Source organism: Pieris brassicae, chromosome 2, assembly GCF_905147105.1.
Source record: "Pieris brassicae chromosome 2, ilPieBrab1.1, whole genome shotgun sequence".
NCBI classification, from domain to species: domain Eukaryota; kingdom Metazoa; phylum Arthropoda; class Insecta; order Lepidoptera; family Pieridae; genus Pieris; species Pieris brassicae.
In genome coordinates this window covers 6,294,134-6,307,283 of record NC_059666.1, presented here as the reverse complement: position 1 = coordinate 6,307,283, position 13,150 = coordinate 6,294,134, and the positions used below count along the sequence as shown (strand labels likewise).

Here is a 13,150-nt window from a genome sequence, read left to right as displayed (position 1 = left end):
AATCGAAAACTTTATTATAGACGCCTGTTAAGCACAGAACAACCCAATTTGCTATGTGTTGTAGCTAGATTTCTGCATCTGTTTCATAGATATGATAAGTATTCTGTGCCAAATACGAGCCGTTGATGCTAGACAAAATTGTCATTGAAATGTTATAATTTAGTCTGTATAAGAATTAAAAAAAAACTAGTTTAAGAGGCAGTGATAAGAAGAATTGACGGGTGTTTGACTGGTGAATTTATAATCTATATATATAAAATTCTCGTGTCACAATGTTTGTTCCCATACTCCTTCTAAACGGCTCGACCGATGCTTATGATGTTTTTTGCATATTAGTAAGTCTGAGAATCGGCTACTATCTATTTAATTTATTTATTTATTTTTTTGACAAAACGTTTTTGGTTTTATTTTTTTATGATATATCATACCAAAATACATACAACCCTTAATTGTCACCCCTCAAACGATCATTTTTATTATAGTAGATAAAAGATCTTTCCTGGAAATAACATACATGGCAAAACGACATTTGCCGGATCATCTAGTTTAATATAAAATTTAAATAAAGTGTTACATCACACGTCATTTTTACGCAATAGAGAAATTTATTAATACAACAATAATATGTCTGTCGCATTAGCGTTAAAAATGATGCCTAAGTGTAGGTATTTTCTATTTTTAATTAGGCATGAAAACACTGTTTGAGTACGAGATGTTTTTACTCGAATACCCTAAATGTCAAATGTAAAGTGGCAAACATAATTCAAAAGAATATTCACAAAACCCCTTAAAATCCCCATAAAATTAATTCTAAACTGCTTGTAAAATAATCAGGATGAAATTCGTAATTGCCAGCCGCAGCGTTTGGCTTATTTAAGGAAAGTTTCATTGTACTTTGCGTTATCTAATTATAAAGGCGGCGGCTTAAAGTGGTTTACCCAACTGGCTAGTGATGGCCGATTTCATCGATAAAGGACAAAAATCGTATTTAGTGTTTTTGCACGACTGATTTCGGCATCTTTAATATAAAGTAATGAACTTTAACTAAAAATTCAAATAAAGTGTTACAATAGGCAATAGACAAGTTCGTTTATACAATAATAACTTTGCCTGTTGCGTTAAATAGCTTTTTAAATTAAAAAAAAGTAATAATTTAAGAATATGCCTAAGTATCTACCTATTTTTTATCATTTACACCTATATCATTATTAAACTAGTTTTGAAGACTAAAATATGAGTATCACGACATTCAATAAATTATTATTACGTTTAAAACATCTCATTTCAACGTTTCTCTCAGTTCGTAGGATACCACATGTATAAATTCCATAATAGAGTAAAATATAGTAGAGTAAAACATGGTTTGTGAAAGTATCGATAGCGCTATAACAACACTAGTTCGTTCATTTGCCGTTATAATAAAGTTCTCCCTGATAATAGACTTAGCGCTTTGTTCAATCATTCATTAACAATTAACATTGGCTGCCTTCTGCATGACTATACCTTTAACAAATCTTTTATTGATATAACATTCAATTTTAATGCATGCGTTTATGTGTAACACACAAACATACATAACGAATTCAAGTATAACTTTAATCCGTGCTTGGGTAAACCAAATAAATTGGTATACTTTAATGAACTAGCATAAAACACATAACTAAATGGTTACTTCAATTTCGTTAAACATCTTGCGCTACAACCTCTTAGGTCTGGGATTCAGATTTTTATATATTACGTGATCATTTATTTTTTCTAATAGGCAAGTAACGGATCAGTCTTCCGTGCCTGACACGCCGACTCTTGTCGCTACAGTAGACAGAAAGTCCATTCGTTTAAATCGGGGATTCGAAGCTACATCCGCAGGGATGAGAATCGCTGAAGGCCGACAATGTTCACGTCACGTCACGGTCACATACAAGATTTACGTAATTAAAAGGTTTTTAACCGTCAAATTCTGGTCTTTTGGTCGTAAAATGTTTATAGCTTAACAATTGTTCTCATCAGTCCCTCTTAGAGATTACTATGCGTATATGTACATGAGAACTCTATACTAATTAGTTAATTGAACCTGACAGGGGAATGAATTTGGCGTAAATTCACTCGCTTTAAAGTTTGTAATTTATTGCCACCCCTAATTGAAAACCCCCTAAGCCTATCTTAACTTATATTAAGAAGTTATTTGTAGGTATCTATTTTGATGAATTTCTTAAGAAATAAACGGTCGTTTAATATCAGTGTCGGCCTAGTGGCTTCAGCATGCGATTCTCATTCCTGGGTTCGATCCCCGGCTGTGCCAATGGATTTTATTTCTATGTTAACATTAGCTCGAACGGTGAAGGAAAACATCGTGAGGAAACCGGCTAGTCCTAGCCCCAAAAAGTCGACGGCGTGCGTCAGGCACAGAAGGTTGATCACCTACTTGCCTATTCTATTAACAAATGATCATGAAACAGATACAGAAATCTGAGGTAGAACCAGACCTATAAAGGTTGTGGCGCCATTGATTTTTTTTAATATCAGGGTTGGCAAATACCTAAGCGTTTTTATTTGGTTTATTTTAGTTCAGGGAATTTTATTTTAAATAAATTTGACCTATAATAGTTTATTTCTAGACTAAGTAAACAAAAACCTATCAATGGACAAGTCTGGTGTTGGTGGACAAAGTACTTAGCGGACAAAAAAGGCCCGCAGAATGCTCGACGCATCTTAACGGATCCGGATGATCCAATCATTTTTTTAATATAATAGCAGGCAAACGCAACAGGCAAGAGGCTCACCTGATGTTAAGCAATACCGCGGCCCATGGACACTCACATTTCCAGAAGGCTCGCAAGTGCGTTGCCGGCCTTTCAAGAATTGGTACGCTCTTTTCTTGAAGGACCCTAAGTCGAATTGGTTCGGAAATACTTCAGTGGGCAGCTGGTTCCACATAGTGGTGGTGCGCGGCAAAAACTGCCTTAGAAAACGCTCAGTTGTGGAACGACGGACGTCGAGGTGATACGGATGGTATTTTGTATTAAGCCTTGACGTCCGATAATGAAACATGAATGATCCAATCATGATAGCTAATAACAAACTAAAAGCCACCCGCGCAGCAAGGCAAAATCAAAATCAGATCAGGGTAAAACTGCGTTCATCGGGAAATTCGTACTTCGCTCAATCCAGTGAGCTTTTGTCTTGCCCGTCAGGCGATTGACCACCCCGCAACGGCCCAAGTCGAGATCCGACACTTGAAAGAGACCTCTTCGTGCTAGTTAACAGCCCGAGCTGAGCTATCCAGGTCCATCAGTCCAACAATGTAATATTTCATTTCATTGTTGATGCAGTGTGATAATTAAATATTGTGTAAATTCAAACTGTTATAAACATGTGTTAACATTTGTTTTATTATAAAGTATTCGTGCAAAGTATCAATAAAAATATAGCAAAAAACGATTAATTTCTGTATTGATTTTAGGAATGTGCATAAGAAACAATCCTTATTAAACACGTTAAAAAAGAATATTGTCAATTGGTTCTTGGTAAAACGTTTACGATTACACATAATAATAAAAAATTCAAAACATAAAACAGCTGACATTTACTATTACCCTCACTCAAAATATTACGTATTTTAAAAATCGAATCCAATTCAATTAACTTTATTGCTTAAAAAATCACTTTCATTAATCCGATTTCCATGATTACGATAAACCTAATTGAGTCACTTAGGTCATTCGACAACGTGCGATATCATACTAAAAGCGTTATTTATAATTAACATTACCTTCAATGAATAATAAACCTAATACGTATGTAATAAATGCTATTATTGCATTAACTGGTTTTGCTATGCAAATGAATGTGGACCACTCTGTAAGGAGCTATCTTAATTAGTGCGATACAGGAGTTTATGTATATGCCTTGATCGTTACTAATGTAGGCGCTTGCGCGGGATATATTCTAGCTATCTAATACTATGATTTTCAATATAATTTTATCTAGAACAACCTCAAAGCTATCTTAAGAATTTATCTGAAGCAGAAGAGAGAAGAGAAAGGTTATAACTTACATTTGAGCTCTGAATTTTTTTGGTAATCGTAGTGCACAGTTTTAGTGACTATAATCCCTTTGAGGTTGTCAACTGTCACTGTCACTTTTGTGCAGATGCGCAAACACATTTTAGCATTGCATATATACATATACGAGGATTAGAGGAGTACACTACGATTGCGTTGCGCTGCGACTGATTATTGAAACTAAAATGTTCATTTCCTGAGAGCTTAGAGAAATTAATTAATTATTTCCCGCAAACCCCCAGGTTTTCTAATATTTTATCTTCATTTTCTGTGAGTAAAACAGGAGATTGCGTTATTGAAGATTACTACTTATTTATAATTTAAGATTAAAAATTCAAATCGAAAAGAGTCTTCGTTTAGAAACTACGATTTTATAATTAAAATACGATGACATTTGTTAAATTAATTATCGACGCGTGTGAACTATGTCCGCTAATTGAATAAATATGAATGCTATATCCATTAGACGACCATGCCATTAACAGTTATAATATCTTAATTCCTGTTTAAGTAATGAATTATTGCCGAAATATTGGTTTATGCAAGTAATACATTTAAATATATATAACCTTTTTAACAACCACTGCTGAAATGGTCATAATATTTATGTAGGATTTTGTAGTTAATATTCGTTAATGTTTTATTTACTTTTATTAGAGTGTTAAGGATCTGGAGGCCGTATATAATCTTCCTTCAATTATCAATAATTATAAGAGACGAAATAATTTTTTGGCTATCTGTCAAGATTTAAAAAACCCTTTTAGTCTATCAATATTATAGTAACCTATACAATTATTTTTTTAGTATTGGCTTTAATTAAACATTGATAATTTTAATAAACCGCCAAAACTCTTTTTATGCAAGATGGCGTCGCACAAGTTTCAACAACGTACGATCATTGTACTCGTAACGTCAAGTTTTATGTCACATGGTTGACGCATATAAATCAATATTTTGCATTATGAACTCCTCCATAATTTATTGATTATTTACAAGATTTTTCATAACGCTTACTGAAGCCATATACAGGTTACTATCAATATAATTTTTAATGTCAATTATCGTTATTTGCTAAATATAATTATCAATTCAACCTAAACGAAATTAAGCGTATTTGTGCATCAAATCCAGTTTCTATACAAATATGTAATGTTACATAACATTTATAACTAAAAAGGCCGGCAACGCACTTGCAAGCATTGCGGCGGCACATTGCCAGAAGCCGCAGCCCGTGGTGTTCATATGTATCACTTAACATCAGATGAGCCATGCCCCTTTGCCTCCTATTACATTAAAAAAACTATGTAGAACGTAATATAAGTATATATATATATATATATACATATATATATATATATATATATATATATATATTTATATATACTTATTTGTAATTAAACAGAAGCCGAAGCAATATAGTTCATGATCTGTACATACATACAAATTGTATGAAAAGCATAATGGAGGGCATACAGCCTAAGGGTTGTCAACAATATCAATACTACCAAAACCTTTTTAACTATCGTAACTAAGTTCGTATTAAGCATTTATCTTGATATTTAGGCTATAAAAAGCGTGGACCTTGCTACATTTTGCTATGGACGCATTAAACGGTAACCGTGGGTTAGTAATATAAACTTAATCATTTATTAAAGTCAACTCAAAGGGTTTGGTTCTAATACTTCAAGAGTACGACTTGAATTATGTCAATTAGTATCATCGGGTATTAACTGCTCTAGGGTTGCCAGTGTCGTTTGTGGAAAATAACAGCTACAATTCTGAATACCGAAATCGCTGACACGTAACATCCTTGTTCTGCAGGGTTTGATTTTGGTGAAACAAATATTTTTTGGGACTGGCTAAAAATGATCACAGACATGTCATGTCTCAAACTTTACATACATAAACGTTATTCTGAAAATAGTTTAATATTGTATGTTATTTTACTGTTCATCCGATGTTGACACGACATCATGTTAATGTATATCAATTGCAATTTTTAATAAGAAATATTTTTTTTAACATAATTATCATTTTGACATTACATTTTTTTATCGATTGAAATAGTTTGTATTAAGAGTACGTATAGACGAGCTACACAAGATCTTATAGACAAGAGAGTGAAACAGAGATACTAGCCGCTAATAAAACGCAAATAAAAAGTTTAATTTGAATTTTATTTCTAAGTAAAATGTCAACGGGCTCCACGCTAATCGAGCGACAAATCCAACGGGTTTATAAATAATTCAGGCTTCTGTATTATGTTAAGTGGGGTCTCCAACTTTACAGATGCACTTGACACCACTTTCAGTTAATGAACGTTACTCCATTTAACGCTAAAAGCGGCTTTAAGATTTTCATCCTTTGTTCATTGAACATCTCTTAATAATGTATAAAAATGTATTTGATGTTTACAAAATACACATGTTTATAATTTTGAATTGAAATTGTTCCTTTATTTATACAGCGTCGTATCCTATTTATCCTATTCTACATAATAAATCTGTTCCTATTTCTATCCTTTATTCCGAAGACATCAGTTTAAATGCCGTGATCGATGTTTATTTAAAAAATGTTAGCAAGCTACAATTTGTGTATTTTCTTTTTCAGACGCCAAACAGCTGAAGAGCGTGAAGCGGAACGTCAAGCAGCTAACCGCTTAATGCTTTCACTTCAAGCTGAAGCGCTAAGCAAGGGTTACATCCCCGAACCACCACCTGGTGCATCGCTGTCAGCGCTTCATTATCAACAGAACACCGCACCTCCTGCGTCCAATACAGCGTTAAGCGCATTACAGAATTTACAGCCATGGGCCGGGAACCATGGCTCTTTTATAAACCCTCCTAATACAGCGCCATCAGCGCATCCACCGCCTGTTGCGTCACCGATTTGCTGAATTCGTTCCAAATTCAAAAAAGTTTATTTTTTCATTCTATGTAAAGAGGTTTTATTCTATGATACTTTCATGATGTATTACGTAATTCGTGTCATGCTCTATTTACGAACTATGGTAGATTTGTTCCTTTTTATAAAATGGCCGACTCTAAATTCATACGCTTAATATCATTGTCAGTCTTAGTAGGCTAGTGATGAAATGTTTGCCCCATTATGAAATGATCAAACCAATTTGGTACAATCTCGCTAAATTGTAGCCCACAAACAACACAATTGCTGTAATGGTGATTATAAAATATATGTACTATAACATTATAATATAATTTATATACTTATTTAGATATAAGATCTGCTTTAAATGATATAATTTTTATTAATTTGAATAATATGTATTCTTGTAAAAATGTGTAAATAGCCTTAGTACTTAGTATTCCTTAAAAGCTAGTGCGTAGAAACGGCTCTACCGTATTTAGTGAAATTTTATACTATATAAATGTGTATATTACGAAAACAGTATTATTATAGTTATTAGATAATACAATCCTACATAATCAATGAAAGTTTGATATTGAAATTGTAAATAACATAATATTAATGTATTATATAGATTATAAAGTAAAATTTTACAGTATTTAAATTCGTTTTATATGAATTAATTAACTAGATTCCGATACCTGCTTAGATTTTTTCAAAAATTCAATTAGTTAAATATGTAATCAATAAAATATTATTCAAACAAAACTGATAGAAGCAAAAAGATTTTTCGTTTGTATACAAATTCTAACGTATGGTTCTCAATATAACTTCTATCTTATATTTAAGTGGTATGTACCTCTTCATGTCATCGATAGGATTAATAGATAGCAAAAGGTCTTCTATGGATTTTGTAAAGGTGGCTTAATTATATAACAGTTTTATAATATTTCTTGTTGAAATTTTGCCATGTTTGGGCTGTAAATAAATAAAAAGATCTTTACTTAATATTCCAAATACTATATTTTGCGTACATGAAATAAAGCTTTTTCAGTAAATATAACTTTAACCTCCTAAAATATTTAAGAAACGAAAACTAAACCTTAATATCATCCTCACGCTCAATCTCATCTTTTAAACTTTACCTTCTATTATGGCATCAAACATGAACGTCAAGAAACTAAACATTCCACAGATAACTGAAAAAAACCCTTCCACACGGTTCAGAAAGTGTAAAAAATTCATATTCGGTATGAGAATTATAAATATTAAAAGACAAATGTATATAATATAATGTAATAGTTTTAAATGTGTTCTTTTAGTTAGCTATTGTATAACATAGACATGAAAATTGTAGAAATGCCTGTGTATATTTGGAGCACTAATTTTAAATTAAATTACTAAATATATTTAATTCTTTTATTTCTAACACTTTCAACGATGGGTATAACCAATATAAACTCTTAGGGACCAGGCTGAGCGGTTACTTCTGATATTGGTAGCCCAAAGCCTGATCCTGCCCACCAACAAGCTAACTTATACTACAATGCTTGCCTGCACCGTTCTGGCAACGTGTAAGCGTACAGGCAATAAGTTGATTCGTGTAGATAGGGCATAATTTACACGTTTACAATTATACAAACAATGTCAGACAATTAAATTCCATTAATTAACTGAAACGATCTTAGAAGGTGAATTTCCCTATGCGAGATTAGTTGTAACGCGCGAGTATATACAATTTTAGAATTGTGGCAGAATTATTATATCCCTGAGGTAGGTTAGAACTCCGGCTGTGTTTAAATTGTCGACGGCGCAGGAAGCTGATTATTCTTGCCTGTTTGACAAAATAAATGATAACGGACAGAAATCTGTTGTACTGCCTCAGATTTTAATTTTTTTTCACCGCGGATGTGCACCAATGTACTTAATGTCTATGGGTCCGTTTAAAACTCACCAATGAAGGTAAAGATCGTGAGAAAACTCTATATTAAACTCAAAATTGTCAACGGTTTATTGCCTATTAGAAAAACAGATATTCCCAAACCCAGATCTTCTAAGGTAGAAAAACAAATTATAAGTTTATAATAATACATAGGCGTTCCGTTCGAAAAAGTGTTTTCTTTAAATGTGTAAAAGTTATGTTAATAAAACACAATACTAGAAAAATAATGCAAAAGGTATATAAACCTCGTGTGGATACATTTTTGCATCTTATTCCTCGCGAGTTCTTTAAAGCAAGTATGTGTCTTGGGTCTCATTTATCTTATTTAAAGCATCCTAGAAATTAAAAGTATATCGTTTAACGCTTCAGTTAACCTCTCTATAATGCCTGTCAAATGCCGAACGGACAATATCGGGATGTCAGATTAACGCAGATTTATTTCTGAGCAGCAAAAAAAATGCAAACCCTAAACTAAACCTCTCCAAAATAATGGAAACCATTATTAACGGCCAGCTCTTGAGGTATCTAGAGGGCAGCCAGCTGATTAGCGATTCTCAGTACGGCTTTCGTCGTGGTCGCTCAGCTGGTGACCTCCTTGTATACCTTACACATAGGTGGGCAGAGGCAATTGAGTCCAAGGGGGAGGCGCTGGCGGTAAGTTTGGACATAGCGCAAGCCTTCGATCGGGTGTGGCATAGAGCACTGCTCTCGAAGCTTCCAGCCTATGGGCTCCCCGAGAAATTATGCAACTGGATTTCTAGCTTTCTCGCTGATCGGAGCATTAAGGTCGTCATCGACGGAGCATGCTCCGACCTTAAACCCGTCAATGCTGGTGTCCCACAAGGCTGTGTCCTATCCCCGACCCTGTTTATTCTGCATATTAATGATATGTTGCAACTTAGCAACCTTCATTGCTATGCGGACGACAGCACTGGGGATACTTTTTACTCGGGCCGAGCAGGTATTTCTCGGGCTGTTGTTGATGAGTGCCGGAACAAACTTGTGTCTGAAGTCGAAACTCTTTTACGTGGAGTCTCGGACTGGGGTAGACTAAATCTAGTCCAATTTAACCCCAAGAAGACACAAGTATGCGCGTTTTCCGCAAAAAAAACTCCCTTTGTCGCTACTCCCCTCTTTGAAGGCACTCTCCTTAAAGCCTCAGCTAACATCGGAATATTGGGCGTTGACATATCGAATAACGTCCAGTTTGGCGGTCATTTGGATGGGAAGGCTAAATTAGCCTCCAAAAAGCTTGGTGTGCTCAGCAAGGCGAGACGGTACTTCACTCCGGGCCACCGCTTGCAACTCTATAAATCGCAAATTCGGCCCCACATGGAATACTGTTCTCACCTCTGGGTGGGAGCTCCCCAGTACCAGCTCCTTCCAATAGACCGTATTCAACGAAGAGCGGTTCGAATCGTCGACGACCAATCACTTTCTTCACTTCAATCACTTCTTGATCCCTTGGCGTTGCGTAGAGATGTTGGGTCCCTCTGCGTCTTCTACCGCATTTACCATGGGGAGTGTTCAGAAGAGTTGTTCGGTCTAATACCCGCAGCTGGGTTTCACATCGGACGTCAAGGCAAAATACAAAATACCATCCGTATCACCTCGACGTCCGTCGTTCCACAACCGAGCGTTTTCTAAGGCAGTTTTTGCCGCGCACCACCACTATGTGGAACCAGCTGCCCACTGAAGTATTTCCGAACCAATTCGACTTAGGGTCCTTCAAGAAAAAAGGCGTACCAATTCTTGAAAGGCCGGCAACGCACTTGCGAGCCTTCTGGCAATGTGAGTGTCCATGGGCGGCGGTATCGCTTCACATCAGATGAGCCTCTTGCCCGTTTGCCTGCTATTACATTAAAAAAAACCTGGCACAGGGCCCTACTCGGGGGACATAAGACTTAAAGTCAAGTAAAATCTGCCACCTGACCACAGTAGCACACATATATAATGAGGACAAAATAAGAAATAATAACAAGAGATTATAATAATATTATTTAAGTTGATAAAATTATCCTTAAATAAAAGAGTGTGCAAAGTCTTAAAAGGCCGGCAGCGCACTCGCGAGCCCTCCGTTGTCCATGGGTGGCTCACTTAAAATTGCGAGTTGGTCCCCTGTTCTATAAAAAAAATATGACGTCGGTTTGCTACATGCTTGTGATGTAAGCTTTTTTTCTTGCCAGTCTTAGGTTTGAACCCGGGCTATGCAGTAATGTACTTTCTTTGTGCGCATTTAACACTCGCTCGTACGGCGCAGAATACCGGCATGCCTTAGACCCAAAAAGTCAGTGTGTCAGGCGCAGAAGACTGATCATCAAAATTTTTTTTTGAAAAAACAAATGATCACGAAACAGATACAGATATCTGAGGCCCAGAGCTAAGATTGTAGCACCACTGGTTTGTTTCTTTGTTTTAACTTTTCACACCAAACAATGGTCTAGCAGTTCACTTCTGATTTAAGATCAAAATTTTCGACTACTTCAATTTAAAGAAACAAGTGGCGATACAACCCTTATTTGTCTTGGCTTTAAATCTCTTCCTAGATCATTATTTCATAGTCAAGCTATTTTGTAACACATAAACATACACATCATACACACATGCTGGAACCAATACCAGCACTTCACGATGCTACGACAAAGAAATTAGTTTAATGGTCAACCGGGACTCAAAGGTACGACGTTTCAAGAGTTAAGTCTGCTTATTTAACAGCTGGCCTAAATTTAGCATATACCTTATTTTAAGTTCCAGAATGATCTTCGGTAAAAACGTCAACGTTACAAGTCAGTAAATAATATTAAAATTGTCTCCATTAAAGTTATTTTCATAAAGTCAAAACCGCAATTGAAATAGTCCCGAATGTAACCCATTAGTAACAAAAAAGTCCCTAATAACGGCACAGAAGTCACGTATAACTATTATCCTTACACCGCAGATCATTAATGTTGGATTACTAAGGACTATACAGGAAGGTTTACTTATGTATACCATAAATGTGTACCTTCAGCTTTTTGTTCCCTTTGAGACTTTTGGGCCATGGGGTTCAAATACACAGGTGATAATTATAGATATAAGCTGGTTTGGTAGATAGTTAATACTTTATGATCTAAAGATTATTTGAACTGTGAACTACATCGCAATAAATTGTTCGTATCGCAAAGGGTTTTAATAAATTTGCTTAAAAAAATTACAAACTCACTAAGTAGAAAATAGTGTTATTATAATTTTACATTTTTTTTATTTTTGCCAAATCAAAACGTTATATGATTGATGATTACATATTCTGCTGTCTTATATAGGCACTAGGTAGCTTCCATACAACACTTCATACCTTTTTCTATGTAAAATTTATTAGTTGGACTTTGGTCCGAGACGATACTGATTCCTTAATAGATAAAGGTTTTTTCAATGTTAATTATTTATGTTTTGCGTTTTATGTTCAGTTTAGTAAGTCAAAAGTTAGAAGCATCCTGTATAAAGTATATCACCGAACTGTCGTTAATTCGAGCGTTTGGGCGGAAATCATTCAAATCGATTTCGTTTACTCGAAGACGATTGTCATTTTGTTTTTTCATACTAATTTGAGGTTCTGTAGTCATTTGAAACGTTTAGGGGTATTTTCGGTTTACCTTTAATCGTAGATAAAGATATCGGGGATTATATTAAATTACAGCGATGACTATGACGATATCTAATTTATACATACTTACTGTAAGTATTTCAATCAAGGGTGTTAAGCGGACTAGAAGAACAGACGACAAAATATCCACCACTCTTCTCACATTCACCATAACATGATATAAGAAAATACATTTTATAACCTCCGTGACATTCCATATGGATAAAACATTAATTATAATGGATACAATCCAGGCAAGGGAGTGGACGTAAGCGTTACTGCATCTGGTACAGAACAAGCTTAACGCGACTAACAGCCGACCTCCAGTAATGGCCTCTCCATCTATTATCTCTCACTAAAAGGAGAAGAACCATATCTATACAATGTAAAGTTTTTTTCCATATAACCACAGCTCTAGCCTCTTCAGCTGTTTACGATGTTTTTGTATCAGGTAAGCACAAGCCCTGGTCCACCACAAACGCGATGCATCTGCTTTATACAAAGTAGTTAATATTCATTATTTATTACTCACTATGTATTTTAAGTTTAAATATTATTTAAAGGATTACGAATTACAAATAAATTTATTAGATATACTCACGTGAATTTATATGGAGTGTACACATTTTATGTTTGTTTGTCTTGGGTAACATACAA

The 13,150-nt window shown here is 34.9% G+C and overlaps 1 protein-coding gene across 1 annotated transcript in view; it reads left to right on the top strand.

The window, feature by feature from the left end:
* Positions 1 to 7,178, top strand: part of LOC123720397 (T-cell leukemia homeobox protein 2-like) — a 28,787-nt gene extending 21,609 nt beyond the window's left edge. The window contains exon 3 of the mRNA XM_045676987.1: positions 6,672 to 7,178. Coding sequence (XP_045532943.1) covers positions 6,672 to 6,957 — 286 coding nt within the window. The 3' untranslated portion in view covers positions 6,958 to 7,178. The remainder of the gene's footprint in view (positions 1 to 6,671) is intronic.
* Positions 7,179 to 13,150: the final 5,972 nt, after the last annotated feature.